A 16,289-nucleotide genomic window follows, 5' to 3' on the forward strand; every position below is an offset into this window, starting at 1 on the left:
GGTAGGAGGAGGGTGGTAGGGTTATGGACATTGGGGAAGGTATGTACTATGGTGAGTGCTGTGAAGTGTGTAAACCTGGCATTCACAGACTTGACCCCTGGGGCTAATAATACATTATATGTTAATTTTAAAAAAAGAGGCTACAACCTGTATGATTCCAACTATATGACATTCTGGAAAAGGCAGAACTATGGAGGCAACAGAAAGGTCAGAGACTGTTAGGAGTTAAAGATAGGAAGGGATAAAGAGCAGAGCACAGAGGCTATTTAGGGCATTGAAAGTACTCTGTGCGATACTACAAAGGTGCATACACATCATTACACATTTTTCCAAATGTATACTGTACAACAATGTCATAGAACACACAATATCAAGAGTGAACACTAATGTAAATTATGGATTCTGGGTGATAATGATGTGTCATTGTAGGTTTGTTGACTATAACAAATGAACCCCTCTGGTGTGGATGCTGACACTTGGGGAGGCTGTGCAAGGGTGGAGGTGGGGAATATGGCAACTCTGCTCAATTTAGCTGTGAACCAATTAAAGTTTACTAATTTTAAGAGACGAAAGAAAGCATTTTAGTGATTTTATTTTAAAATGGGATAGAAAATATCAAATAGCATTACTCATAATTAAGATAAGTACTGTTTAGTGAATTTTTTTCCAACTATACATGTATACAGACATAAATACATACATATACATACTTATGTGTACATGCGGGGTCTCAATGTAAAATGTATTTCTTAATGTGGGTATAATTTGTTTGAAAGACAATGATTTAAAAGTTGTAAGTTTCTTTTGCCTTCTGAACATCAATAAATGATTATGTCTTCTTGTCCATTCAAAGTAAATCTTAGCGTACCTGCTCCAACATAATTTACAGCTTTAGCAGCTCTGACTGCAGCTTCTCCAAGCTTTTTTCTTATTTCAGGTTTAATACCAGGCTATGAAAAAATATTTAAAATAAATTTCCATTAGTTCTTTGCCCTACTAGAAATTTCCGCTAAGATTCAATATTGCATTTCTAGGTATCAAATATTACACTAAAGAGTTAATATGGATAAATAGCTAATGCTATATATTTCATCAAGAAATACATCCTATACCACAGTCAACAGCTCCATACCAAACCTTGATCATTTGGTTAGTAATTTCTATGAACTGTAGATATTATTCAGCATAATGATATATCAATCTCCTATGTACCTATATAAGAACTTTCATGACTACATATCCAATTACATGTATCAACATGAAAACTCTGAATGATCATTGTATTGCAATCTGGGCCATGTGACCAATAATTATCTTGGAATAATGGTAAACCTTAAGAGTCCAACCTAGTAAGAAAGGTTCATAGAAAGAAATGTAGGTTAAAAAGTAGGCAAAGGTTTTAACATTTTAAAACAGTGCTCTACAGCCACATACTTATGCAATCACTACTTGAAAATAAGGCTTTACTGAAATTATTGTTGACATTTACTTTGAATGATACAATATAGTCTGCAGCAGAAATTAAAATCTGAATACAGTATGAGAGCAACAAACTGATTAACCAGAAACCTCAGATCCCTGACCTTTTACAAGTACTGAAAAAAACAAAAAACAAAAACCATGTAGAAAACCTTGGACAAGAAAGCCTACGGCAGTAGTAGGCTCAAAGAAACGTAAATCCAAAAAGGGGTAGGAGTAGGCCTTCTAGGCATAGGCCTTGACCCAGAGGACAACTGAAACCAATCAAGAGACAGACCCAAAGAGATGTAACAATTAATTCCAAGAGGGAAAAGTTGCCAAGTAAGAGCAAATCTCCTTCCTCTACAATAAATCTCTATGGCAGGAAGATGACTAATATATTTTAGGGACACCTCAAACAGAAGTTAAAATAAAAGAAACTTCAAAAAAAAAAATTCAGTGAACCAGGCCAATCCATTCTTCAAACATTCCCATTAAATTTTAAAATTTATATGGAATCATTACATAATTGCTCCCTATAAGTCAGATTCAGATCTTCCTCAACTTAAAGTGGGGTAGTGCCCAGATAAACCCAACTTAAGTTAAAAATATCGGAAGTTGAAAATTCACTTAAATACATGTAACCTACCAAACATCCTAACTAAGCTTAGTCTACTTTGTAAGTGTGCTCAGAACACTTAAGGTGGCCTACAGTTGGGAAGAATCATCTAACACAACAGCTATTCCATAATAAAAAGCTGAACATCTCATGTGATTTGCTGAATACCGAGCACAGAGGGTATACAAGAAGGTACAGGTAAGAACGATTTTGTTTACCCTCCTGACTATGAGGTTGACTGGCTCACTGTTGCCCAGGAGAGTATCATACCACATATAGAGCCCGGGAAAAGATCAAATTCAAAATTCAAAGTACTTCTATTAAATGTGTATGACTTTTGTACCACTGTAAAGCCAAAATATTCTAAGTTGAACCATGGTGAAGTCAGGGACAGTCTGTGCTTGGATCAGAGTAGGTTTTCCTAGATACCATCCAGAAGGATCATGGCCCTCAGTATGGTAGCCTGGGAATTTCAACCCCCTCATCCCCAAGGCTTCAGTGGGGCCTCATCTTTATACTACTCCGGGGAAGCAATTATTCAGCAGGACTCTGGAGGAGACACTACCTTCACCGATTTCTGATGTGAAACTCAGAGGGATTGAGGTTTACCTTATAGAGAAGCTTGCAAAGTTCTTTATAAGGTCCTTACCCCTGGGGCTTCCTCAATGATCTTCTGATGCCTCCTCTGTACACTACAGTCTCTTTCAAACAAGTACACAGCATTGCCATGGTAGTCACCAAACACCTGGACTTCTACATGCCTATTTAAAAACCCAATGAGAAAATTTCGACTTGTAGAATGAACATTATAGAAAAAAAATTACATACATGAAGTGACTAGGAAATAAGAAAACATAGGAGACTATATTTACAGCCTCAGAGTAGGTGCAAGTCACAAGTACAAACTGTCAAGGAAAACTGATAAATCTCACATCAAAATTACAAATTATAGTCACTTTTCATGCATTCTCAAAAAACCAAAGATAACTTTTTTATCAGGAGATTTTTATTTCATTTTTTATTATTTTAAAAAAGATTTATTCATCTATTTTAGAGAGAGAGCAAGCAGAGGGAGAGGCAGAGGGAGAGAGAGAATCCTGAGGCATACTCTCCACTGAGCACAGAGCCCGATACAGGGCTTGATCCCAAGACCCTGAGATTATGATCTGAGCTGAAATCAAGAGTCAGCTGCTTAAATGACTGAGCCACCCAGGCACCCTATAATCAGGGGATTTTTAAAAATCAACTCTCATGGTCAGATTTTATAAACTCAGGCAGACTAAAAGTTATAATGGCTCATCCATAAGAAGGTTAAGGAATAAATCAGTATAGATCATGAATTTTTAAAAAATATTACTAATGTTATTATCATAAAAACAAAAAAGGCACTTTAATGTTGAATCTAAAATAGTAAAATTATGAGAAATCATATTAAGAGTAAATGCACAGAACACTTAAGAAAATGAGGGTACACAGACCATTTGGTGAGCATGAAAGCATTCTTCTCAGTAGGTTTATTCTGATAGGTTCACCGTGTAGTTTACCTCACATATTCACCACCATGATGGAGAAATGAATGACCAGCAAATGTTTTTTCTGTTGATTTTTTAAAATAAAAATCGTCAAAAAGAAATAATGATAAAAGAAAAACCAAGAAGGGTCTTGTAAATGTACTGTTGTAGCACAATAGTTCTTTTCTGTTCCTTTTTGTTCACCTCATGAAGCCACTTCATTAAACCACTTGAAAAATTTAGTTTCTTGATATACCATTTCTACTGAATGTTCAATTTTAACATTTTCCAACCTGTCCACTACATGCTCTTGACAAAATAATAGGAACTGATTTCTTCCTTTTAGATCTGCCTGCTTGAGTTTTCCTCCTCTTTTCATTTATCTTTAAGCTATTATCACCAAACACTTTCTTGCTATTACTTCTCTGGACAAACTGTTGTCTGTGAGATCAACTGAGAAGAGAAAAATGAGATTTTATTTTAGCCTCATTTAGTCCTTCTTGAATGTTCTTCCTTTCTTTAGGGAGATCCAAATTTCTGACCTGTATCATTTTCCTTCTCTCTGAAGAACTTGTTACCATTTCGTAGAAGTCTGTGGTAACAATGTCCCTCAACTTTTATTTGTCTGAGGAAGTGTTTCTCCCTCCTATTTGAAGGATAATTTCACTGGACACAGAGTTCTGGTTTTTTTTTTTTTTCTCCTTTCAATGCTTTATAAATATTTCACTTCCCCCTATTCTTTCTTAAACCTGATATATTTCTTACCTTATTTCTCTATAGGTAAGACATTCTTATCCCCATGTTTTCCCCAAGATTTTCTATTTGTCTTTGGTTTCCTAGAAGTTTGAATATGATTCAAAAGATGTTTTAATATTTATCCTGCTTGGTATCCTGAGAGCTTCCTAGTTCTGTGGTTTGGTGTTTGTCATTAATTTCGGAACATTTTTGGCCATTACCTCAAATATTTCTCCTGCTCCTTTCTTTCTTCTAGTAGCATTCAAATAACACATAGGCTATACCTTTTAAAACTGTCGTACAGAGCCTGGATATTAACGTTTGTTTTCATTCTTATTTCTCTTTGCATTTCAGTTTGGGAAATTTCCATTGACTTATGTTCTAGGTCACGGATTCTTTCCTCAGCTGTGTCCAGTCTACTGAGGAGCCCACCAATTGCATTTTGCATTTCTGTTACATTGTTTTTGATTCCTAGCATTTTCTCTTTGAGTGTCCATCTCTCTGCTTACATTTCCCAGAGTCTTGCTTGTTGTCCCCTCACTCCATTAGAGCCCTACATATTAATCAGTTAAACAACTCTGTATCTGGTAATTCCAAAATCTGTGGTTCTGATGTTTGCTTTGTCTCTTTACACTATGCTTCTTCTTGCCTAAATTTTAGCATTTTGGCATGACTTGTCATTTTTTTTTTTTTGTAAAAGCTGGACATAATGTATCACTTTATAGTAACTAAGATAAATACAGACGTTTACTGTAAAGTTTAATGTGAATCTGGCCCGGACACTAGGTTTAATGTCTGCAGTAGCTGTACATACCAGAGGCTTGTCTCCTCTAGTGTCCTTGTTTTGTTTTGCTCTGTTTCTCCTGTTGTCTTTGACTAGGAGCTCTTCTTAAACAGAGTCTGTGTCTTACAGTTCTTTCACTTGAAACCCTATTATTATACTAGATCCGTGGTGACGTGGTAGAAGGATGCAGGGGAGGGAGCGCAGACTATGATCTAGTGATTAAATCTCAGTGTTTTAGTGGGCTCACATCCCTGTGTGCTTCCAGTTTCTGTGTTCATGAGCACCATCTGTTTGTATGTATGTGTATATATATATTTTTAAGATTTTATCTGACAGAGAGAGCGCACAAGCAGGGGGAGCAGGAGAGGAGGATATTTATTTTTCAAGTACGCTGTACAACCACTGTGAAGCTTAAATTCACGACCCTGAGATCAACAGTCACGTGCTCCACTGACTGAGCCAGTGAGGTGCCCCCAGAAGTGTTTCTTAGAATTTTTTCTCTCGTTACATGAAACAGGAAAGCTAGAGGGGGTTAGAGTTGGCTAACTACCCTTCCCACAGAACAGCAAAGTTTCCCTTGGAGAGCTGGCCTTTGTTAGGGAGAACAGACCACTCTGGGCCTATCTCAGATGGTTACTTTTCTCCTCCCTCTGCCCCAGAATGGGAGGGAATTTTTCCTGGATTTTCACTGTGAGAACCTGGTGGTGTTCTTGAAGGGAAAACATGAAAATCAGGGGTTCCCCAACACTGGACCTTGAGGGGTTTCTTACTATCACACTAGTCCACACCCAGACTCCAGGAATTTATCATAAACCCTGCAGAAGTGTCCCTATCAATTTTTGGCTTTCCGTGGCTTCTGCTCAGGGCGAGTGGCTCTTGGCTACGATTCACTGTATTCACGTGTGCTATCTGGATTTCAGGGTGGTGGTTTGCCCTGCGGTCCCCACTCTCTGATAGATCTAAAATTCACTGACTTTCATTTTGTTCAGAATTGCTCTTGCTTTTTGGATGTGAGTGACAACTTCCAACTGCTTTACATGTTGGAACTAAATGGGTTGTTTTTCAAATTCCAGTTGTAAAATTTTACCACTCCCTTATCTGTTAGCTGCTCCAGGGAAGGAGTCAGGAGAGCAGGGACTCCAGGTTCTGAAAGGAACACATACCAAGGCCACAACACTGCTCTTTTCTGAGTTCTCAGAAGTTGGACACACTTGTTCCTGTGGCGGCTTACAAGGGAAACTTTTTGAGGATCTGTGTTCTGTTCTGATTTCTGTAGTGATCTTTTGCTTTGTTATTTTCCTTTTTCTGTGCTGCTTTATCTAATTTAGAGATTCTGCAGCAGACTGTCTGAGAACCAGGAGGTGCACCAAACCCCAGCTGTTCCAGTTCAGCCATTGCTGGGATCTGGACACATGGACAGATACAGCTAGAGTCTACGAAGAATGCCTTGATATTTTCCAAGACTTCGACAGATTTATTTTCCTATTTGCATTTTTAACCATCTAGAATACATATTGAATGTGAACTGAGAAAGGAACCTGATTTCCTTTTTTAATCCTCTGAAACAGTACATTTTGAAGACTGTTTCTATCCCAGCCTTTCAGGTAAGCTCAACAGTTCTGAGCAGATTTATAAAACATCTTGATATGTACTTTTCTGAGTTATAAGCACCACCTTGACAATCTTCTGGCACTCCATTAACTCAACAGGTAATTACTTAGCAACATACAAAAGTGTAATTATCATGATATTAAAATATTATTACTAGAAAACAGAATAAATATATACAGAAATGCTATTACTTGTATTAAGAGAATGAGATTATGAGTGACTTTGTTTTCCATCTTCTGTATTTTCCATTTTTGTAATGTATATTACTTCTTTATTTCAAAAAAATACTATTTTTAATGCTTGTCATGAAGAAAGTAGCATGCCAGCAGATATACACGGAAAATTAAAAAGAAATGTACTATCAGGTCCTTGATTCCCAGGAGCTTTCCAGCTATTGGATGAAAAATTCCAATGTGAGGTAATATTCAGCTAACATTTTACATGTAAAGAATTTACATCTTTAGAGAACGTTGTAGGCATTGAGTTACGGTCACTGAAATAGCTAGCCGACATCTCCAGGATAATTCTAACTCAGAAGCATGCCAATCTGGATAGTCAGCCTATTCTTTTTTGAAACACGTTGTGGAAGGCAAAAAAACATGTTTTTGCCTTACTTCCCACTAACAGGTAGCAGACTTTTTAACTATTAACATTTAAATGAATTTAACTTACCATGCTGTGTTTGGGGACAGTTCAAAGTTTTGTAGCACTTGAAACAAAAACAATTTGGGGGTTGTCCTTAAGAAGAATATAAAATTAGGTATAGGATCTTAGAAGAGGCTTACACAAGGTAAGGGCCTGTAGCTTTAGTATATTATCATCAAGGCAAAACCCTCTCTGCTCATGGTCCCCAAGTGAATTACTCTTTATGAAATCACCTGACTTTCTCTCTCTCTCTCTACATATATATATTATATATAGATTTATATATATATATATATATATATGTGTGTGTGTGTATTAATATATAATTACCACAAAATCTATGAAATAAGAAGCTTTTATAGTCAGTATCTTATTTTAAGCAATACATAGGAAAAGAGTTTCAGAAAATAAAAAAATTGGAAATTCACATGGTATTTGTTACAGCAGTACCTAGAAGCAGTTTAGCACAGTGGCTTAGTGTGAATTCTGAATTCAAATCCCAGCTTCATCACTTCCCAGCTGGGAGACCTGAAGCAAGTTGTTAACGACCACTCTGCTCTTCAGGGTCTTCACATGCAAAACGGAAATAAGGCCTACCTATAGGATTGTTGTAGGAATTAAATTAGGATTAGGACAGCAAAATTATTGGGTATATGTAAAATGCTCAGAATGTGGCAAATGGTAATTGTGATATATAGGTGAGATATTGTATTATTTAACGTATCACTACCAGCCCAATTTAGGTACCTATACTAAGTGGTTACATCAGGGGTGGGATTGGGGGAACTTAATGTACTTATGTACTAGTAGAACATTATATTTTATATAATTTTTTATAGTTTGCATACATTTCTTTTATTATTTAATTTTAAAAAGCAGAGTTGGAAAAAAGACTGAACTCACCTTGGAGTGTCTACAAACTTCTCAATCAGCATCGCATCATCATTGAAAGATTTCTTAGCTTCTCTCCGTGCTGATTCTAACTGTTCTTGAAATTCCTCTTCGGATCTGACAATCCTCATGCCCTAAGACAGCAAGACAGTATGACTACGACCTAAATAAAACCAAGAAGACTAGCCTGAAGTGAAAACACGAGCATGCACAATCTTACTTTCCCTCCTCCACCACGGACAGCTTTAATCATGACAGGATAACCGATTCTCCCCGCGTGCTCCCTCAGGCACTGGTCTGACTGGTCCTCGCCATGATAACCTTCCACAACAGGCACTCCGGCAGCAGCCATTATGGATTTGGATGTGCTTTCGAATAAGAAAGGTGAGATGCCCCATTTCTATGCGTTATTTCATACAAGAGAAACACAAAACATTCCCATTGACAAATACAATGGAACTTTTTAAAAATAAAACATTCCCAGGTAAAGACTACTGTCTGAGAAAACAACACAAATATTAAACTATTAGTTTTTCTGTGATAACTATGAATCTAGTGCTTCATGTGATAGCTCATTTCACCTTGTTCTTAATCCCTAATTCATATATTGATTAGAAACCCTAATTAGATAAACATTTTCTGTAACTCACTGGAGTGGCAGATGAACAGCTTACGCCCATGACAACCAAAGGTTCTAACTGCCATGTCTGTTAGAGGTTAAACAAACAATTTCAGTAGATCGTCCTATGGTTATATTTAAAAGGTAGAAATGAATACCTCTTTATACCCATGTCTTTAATTGCAGATGAAGGAGGACCTATAAAAAGAATTCCTTCTTGTTTACACAGTTCGGCAAATTCCGTGTTTTCGGAAAGAAAACCATATCCTGGATGGATAGCCTAGAAGTGAAAATGAAAGGACAAACTTACTAGCACTCCACTGGCACACCGTATGAGGAAGGAGATGGCATTTTCCTTTGGGGAAGCCTCTCCCGACACGGCGGTAAGTACACTATGGGCTCTATCAAAATCTGTTTCCAAGAGGTATCTGAAACATTCTTACTAAAGTTCCAAAGCCTGGCCTGAAATGGAAAAACCTATACTTCTTTTAATTGTGGTAATATATACACAACATAAAGCTTACCGTTTTAACCGCTTTTAGGTGTACGGTTCAGTGGCATTAAAGTTACCTTCTCAATGCTGTGCAACTACTAACACCATCCATTTCCAGAATGTTGTCCCCATCCCAAACAGAGACTCTGTACCCATTAAATATCAATTCCACATTCCCTGATAACCTCTATCTTACTTTCTGTCTCTATGAATACCCCATCTAGGAACCTACTATAAATGGAATTATACAACATTTGTCCTTCTTTGTCTAGTTTATTTCACTTAGTGTTATGTTTTCAAGGTTCTTCCATGTTGTAGCATGTATCAGAATTTCACTCCTTTTCATGGCTGAATAATGGACCACTGTGTATATTCCACATTTTGTTTTTTTGCTTATCCATTCATGCATTGAGGAAGGTGTGGATCGTTTCTAACTTCCACTTTTGTGAATAACACTGCTATAAGCATTGGTGTACAAGCACCTGTTTGAGTCCCTGCTTTAAATTCTTTTAGGTATGTATCTATACGTGAAGCTGTTGGATCATACAGAAGAATCTAAAATAATACTGCTATTAGGGTAGAGTGTCAATGAGTATTTGATAGTAAAGCGCTCCAGAGTAGCAGAGGGGAGGGCTGTTTACTCTGCTTCCATATAAAGCTGGCCTAGAACTGAAACCATGGTATCCCAAAACTGAAAGGAACACTTAGCACAGTAATACCTCATTTATCTTCAGTTCACTATCTGCCAATATCACCTTTCCAGAAAAAAAGCTAAGAAGCAAACAAAAAGTCATATGTTAGAGTTTACATATACTTAGTGAAAGAGGATCCCTCATATGTTAATCTAGTCACTTGAAACTTACTCAGAGTTTTAAGAAATTTATTTGTCTGGCTTTCTAGCCCACAAAAGAGGAAAATTAATACCTGAAGGACAGTAAGATTTCCAAGAACAAACATAGTCACAGCAAAAAGGGAGGATACAGAGGAAAGCAAAAGCACAACAGTATAACATGATTCAGTGAGGGATAAAGCAACTTTCTCTCCAACCTCAACAGCCCTGATGGCATTTGTTCTTCTAAATTAATAAGACTACATAATAATTATAACTAAGAGAATGTAGAAAGAAAAAAGCTCAGCCAATACTATTTCAAAACAAACATATTGAAAGAATAGTTATGTTTCAGGGGCACCGGGTGGCTCAGCTGGCTGAGCGACCAACTATTAATTTCAGCTCAGGTCATGATCTCAGGATTTTAAGGCCCCATGTTGGGCTCGTGCTCAGTGTGAAGTCTGCTTGAGATGCTCTCTTCTTGTCTCCCTCTGCCCTCCCCTGGCTTGTGCATGTGCTTTCTCAATCTCTCGCTCTTTAAAATAAACAAAAAAACAAATAAATAAATTCTTAAAAAAAAAAAAACCCAAAGAATAGTTATGTTTCAAAATTAAAGGAGTATGCTTCAGACGTTTGGGAAACTAATGAACAGAATACCTACATTTTAGTGAGAGCAAATAATAAAATGCAAGATAATCACATTTTGATATCAGTTTGATCACAGTTTGATGTTTTTTAAACCAAAGTTCAATTTTAGTAATTTTATATGAAATGTCAAATCTTATTTATGTGAGGCAAAGTGAAACAGATCTACATCCTAGTCTTCCCAATGTCTTAACACCCTTTCTTTTTTACTTACAGTACATAACATTCTCTCATTTATAGTTTGATTAACTTAGCAAATTTATACAACTGTGCAATTACTATAATCCAGTTGTAGAATACTTCTGTCACTTGAATAAGTTCTTCTGTGCCCCTATGCATAATTGATAAATCCTTGGTCCCAAAACCAGGCAATTCTGACCTGCTTTTGGTCTCATAATTTTGCCTTTTTTAGAAATCTCATATAAATGGAATGACATAGTACAGAATCTGATGTGTCCAGTTTCTTTAACTTAGCATGATGTTTTATGGCTCATCCTTATTGTGTGTATGGGTAGTTCATTTTTTATAGATCTTTTTTTATTTGTTGATGCACTGAATGGATAGCCCACATTTTATTTACTCATTATTTGGATTTTTTTCCAGTTTTGGATTATTATGAATAATGCTGTTATGAACACTCATGTACAAATAACATCTGTGAACATATTTTTCATTTCTCTTGGGTATATAACCCAGGCAGTCAAATATGGTAAGTATATATTTAACTTTTAAAACCAGCCAGTTTTCTAAAGTGGTTGATGATAATGATCTAAAGATCATTACCATAATCTAAGATACTGAGTAAGATCTAATAACGTAACTTTTTGTTACCCCCCCCCACAAAACTCCATGCCTATTAGTGGTTATTATCCATTCCCTACATATCCCTAGCCCTAGATAACCACTAATTTACTCTGTTTCTATAGATTTGCCTATTTTAGACATTCCATATAAATAGAATTATATAATACATACAGTCTTCAGTGACTGGCTTCCTTCTTCCACTGAACACAGTATTTTCAAAGTTCATCCACTTTTTAGCATGTATCAGCACCTCTTCCCTTTTTATTGCTTATTTTAGGTTTATCTTTTTGTATATAAATATCTAATTGTTCCAGTATAATTTGTTGAAAAGACTATCTTTCCCACTGAATTACTCTTTTGTTCAAAAATTAATTGACCATATATGTGCATGTTTATTTTGGGACTTTCTAGTCTGTTGCACTGACATACGTATTTTTCCTTCTGATACCATACTGTCTTGTTTACTGTAGGTTCATTGTGAGTTTTGAAATCCAAAAATCTAAACCCTACAAATTTATTGTCTTTTCAAAAAAATTTTTTAAAGATTGTCTTTTTAAGTAATCTCTGCCCCCAACATGGACCTTGAACTTACAACCCCAAGATCAACAGTTGCATGCTCTACTGACTGAGCTAGCCAGGTATCCCTCAAAATAGTTTTAACTATATACTAGACCTTTGGGGTATTTTAGGACCAGCGTGTCAATATTTACCAAAAAAAAAAAAGGGGGGGGGGCCTATTGGGATTTTGATCAAGATTCCCTTAAATCTACAGATCAATTTGGAAAGAACTGCCATCTTCATACTATTGATTATTCCAATGATATATGAATCCATTTATATATATATGATACATGTATCCATTACTTAGAACTTCTTTAATTCCCCTCAGCAATGTGTTATAGTTTTCATGTATAGATCTTAGAACTTAACTTCTAAGATCTTGCATAGATCTTAGAACTTAATTCTTTTCATGCATAGATCTTAGAACTCACTTAGAACTTCTTTAATTCCTTTCAGCAATGTGTTACAGTTTTCATGCATAGATCTTAAAACTGATTTTTCTAAAGTTAGTCCTAAGTATTTGATTTTTACTGATGTTATTTTGAATATTACTGTTTCCTTAACTGCATTTTCGAAGTGTTGCTAGCATCCTTTCTTTTGAACAGATAGTTAATTCAATGGAACTCTGATGAACCAGATAAATACTCTCCCTTCAAACCTAAAAAGAAAAGCACTATCTTCTTGCAAAAATTAAAAAAAAAAAAAAAAAAAGAAAAGAAAAGAAAGAAAGAAAAAGCATAGTCCAACCACACATTACAGGAATGACCTCAAGAAGTTTTAATTAATTTATCTTAGGAAGAACAATTTAATATATCCAGATCACAGTATTTCTTGATCATTTGAATATATTAAAAAGGAAAAATCAGTAATACGACTGTTAGCTGGGGGCTAATTCTCTAGCCACTGGGCATGTATTTAGCAGCCAATTTATCCTGGGCTCCCAGGATTGTAAGCCCCTGTTTAGATCCTTCAATCCATAAAACTAATGTGCCTTTAACAATAAAGATAAAAACTGTCATTTCCTACCCTTAAATCTCTGCCAAAATAATTTATTCCATGCTTTTAGTTTGTAACCTTTCTGCTGTACTTTCCAAGCATATGTACAGATCCAAAGTTGTTGGCTCTGCCTTCAAGCAGAAACGAGAGGTGTCCTTCCTTTGGTGGAGAGAACAAGTCATACTCTTCAAATTCTTACTCCCAAGAATTTCCTATCTACAGCTGATACTTAAAACATGGATTTCCATTTGGTCAACTACACAGATGATCAGCATTTAAATAACTTGCAATATTCATTAAAGTTACTTACCAGTGATCTTGAAATGCCTGTAATAAAGTTATTCATTCCTGGTGGTACAGTAAAAGAAACTGGAGCACTTCATAAAACATTAATGCTCAGGAACTAATTCTGTCAACTGAGGGGATACTTTTTTTTTTTTTTTTAACCCTCCACTAAAGAGGAATACACATAGAGAAAAGTGCAAATCATAAGTAGAAAGCTTTTATAAACACAGTCTTTACTAACTGAATACACCTGTGTAACCAGCTCAAGAAACAAAATATCACTAGTATTCCACAAGACCCTATGAGCTCTCTTCCAGTAACTAACTATAGGGCCCTCCCCCAAAGCACTATGGCAACATTCTCTTTAAAAAAAGGCTGCTCGGGTGATCCTAATCTTCAGCCAGTACTCACTACTTGATCTTTCCCATGCAGAGAAGGTCTGAGACAAATGACAATCAGGAGAACTAGAGAACCATTACATTTTCTAGATTCTTTCAAGTTAGCCATGTCACCAGGCAAATCACAAGAAATGTAACTCAAGTGCAAATGTTACTCTAGCATCTGTAAAAATGCCTATGCCAAAATGGCTACATTAACAATTCTACATTCTGGGCAACCTTTCAAAATCACTAGACAAATGTTATTCAAAGTCCTATATCAAAAAGATCAGTATCTTCTTCAAAGTTAAAGCAAGGTTTACTCCCCTAATTGACAAGTAACTTTTTATTAGAGAGCCTCATGATTGTAACCCACCAAATTTCCTTCTGAATCAGGATTCCAGGAAGAAATGAAGCAGGTTTCTTTGGCCTAAGTTTTCTGACTTAATTCCAACCCCTATATCAAATAATAGTCCTATATTACTGATTTTTCTGATGTTATTCTTTGTTTTACAAACATTACAGGTAATGTTTACAAGCCATCTCGAATCTTGAATATCCAAAGTGTGTGAAAGTTATTTCTTCTTTCTTCATTGTGTATTAGTATAGCATCTAAACAATACTAGCCCAGATAGATATAGAGTTAATAAATTCCCCAGAATTAGCAATATCATTCACTTGCTACAGGGTTGTTATTTAAACTGAAAAACGGTCTCAGCAAACTATCATTAAAAAAGGAGATTTCAGGAGCGCCTGGGTGGCACAGTCGATTAAGCATCTGACTCTTGGTTTCAGCTCAAGTCGTGATCTCAAGGTCATGAGGTTGAGCCCTGGTCAGGCTTGCACTCGGTGTGGAGTCTGCTTAAGATTCTCTCTCTCCCTCTGGACCCCTCCACTGCTTCTCTCTCTCTCTCTAAAAAAATTTTTTTTAAAGGGAGATTTTCACCTCTACGGAAATAGCTGATTAGAGCACAAAACAATGATAAAATAGCTGGCTGGCCTATGAAAAACTTTTTTTTTTTTTTAAGATTTTAGTTATTTACTTGAGAGAGTGAAAAAAAGAAAACCATGAGTGGGGGGAGGGGAAGACAGAGAAGGCGGCTCCCCGCTGAGTAGGGAGCCAGACATGGGGCTTGATCCCAGAACCCTGGGATCATGACCTAAAACGAAGGTAGGCAGCTGAGTCACCCGGGCACCCCATCCTGCAAGAAACTACTTTTAATTAATTCAGATTTCTGATTAAATAATGCCTTCCTTTTTACCAAAATACAGGGCAACAAAGTTCTACCGCTCAGCATGGTCTAACACAGGGCTATAAATCAGGAGACTCTTGTTTAATCCTCTCTTTCAATGTTAAATTCTAAGTTCAAGGTACCTGGGGATCTTAATAAAAATGCAAATTATGCATAAAAATGTAAATCACAGTGGTTTGGGGTGAGGCTTAAGAATCCGCATTTCTGGGGCACCTGGGTAGCTCAGTAGGTTAAGCATCTGTCTTTGGCTCAGGTCATGATTCCAGGATCCTTGGGCTCCTTGCTCAGTGGGGCACCCGTTTCTCCTTCTGCCTGCCACTCCCCGATTAAATGCACCCTCTCTTCCTCTCCCTGACAAATTAATTAATTAATTAATTCTTCCAAAAAAAAAAAAAAACTACTTCTGAAGAAATTTCAAGCAAAGACTCTACACAGTTGGTTCCTGTTTTATGTTGATGTAATAATACTGGAGTTTTGAACCTGGGAGACTGTAAAACTTGGGAGTGGAGCATAGAATGGGACTGGGAAGCGAAGAGAGAATCAGATTTCTTTCTTGATTACATTTCTTCTTGAAAGTTAGAGAACCATCTACTTCCCACAAAGGACCTGATGTTCCTCAGCTCTAGTTTTAATGGTGGAAGTACAGAATTCCCTCTCAACTTTAATTTGTAATTTAAACCCTTCCTCTACCTATTTTTCAAAAGATCTAAAGTGCACAGGTTTCAGTGAGAAAGTGGAGTGACTGAGGAATAGGACATGTCTAGTATACAACAACCCAATAATCAAATGTAAAAATCTTGGGAATAGCTAAAAATAGAGAATGCGTTCTGAAAATGGTTAAGTAATTTTGTGCGAATTGTATAAAACTTATTCCTTTTCCATTGTAAATCTCATCAGGACTCTTACCTGGGCAGCAGAGGTCTTGGCCACGTGAATGATTTTCTCCATAGAAAGGTAGCTCTGCTGAGAGGGAGCGGGGCCGATGGAATATGCTTCATCTGCCTGTGTAAGGAATATTACATGCTTGAAAGATCTCACAGCTAGCACACACTCGTACACAACAGAACTGCTTCAGAGTCGTTTGAGCGTTATAAATAAAAAACTGGCTCCCTAAGAACAATGCAAGAATTAAGAAACAGAAGGACCAGCTCATGCCTGCTATTAAAATAAGAC

General features: G+C 36.5%; 1 protein-coding gene across 4 annotated transcripts in view; it reads right to left on the reverse strand.

Annotated features, from left to right (window-relative positions):
• MCCC1 (methylcrotonyl-CoA carboxylase subunit 1) overlaps positions 1–16,289 on the reverse strand; it is a 59,001-nt gene that overhangs the window by 32,270 nt on the left and 10,442 nt on the right. For 3 of the 4 annotated variants that reach the window (XM_013052552.2, XM_013052553.2, XM_045088664.1), the window contains 6 exons: positions 16,023–16,118; positions 9,032–9,153; positions 8,475–8,622; positions 8,267–8,388; positions 2,727–2,838; positions 869–950 (listed from right to left, as the gene is read on the reverse strand). In XM_013052552.2, coding sequence (XP_012908006.1) covers positions 869–950; positions 2,727–2,838; positions 8,267–8,388; positions 8,475–8,622; positions 9,032–9,153; positions 16,023–16,118 — 682 coding nt within the window. Of the gene's footprint in view, positions 1–868; positions 951–2,726; positions 2,839–8,266; positions 8,389–8,474; positions 8,623–9,031; positions 9,154–10,085; positions 10,138–16,022; positions 16,119–16,289 lie in introns of all 4 variants that reach the window. The other variant, XM_045088665.1, reaches the window with a different exon arrangement.

Source organism: Mustela putorius, unplaced genomic scaffold (assembly GCF_011764305.1).
Source record: "Mustela putorius furo isolate JIRA1106 unplaced genomic scaffold, ASM1176430v1.1 tig00003834_pilon_pilon_pilon, whole genome shotgun sequence".
Taxonomy (NCBI): domain Eukaryota; kingdom Metazoa; phylum Chordata; class Mammalia; order Carnivora; family Mustelidae; genus Mustela; species Mustela putorius.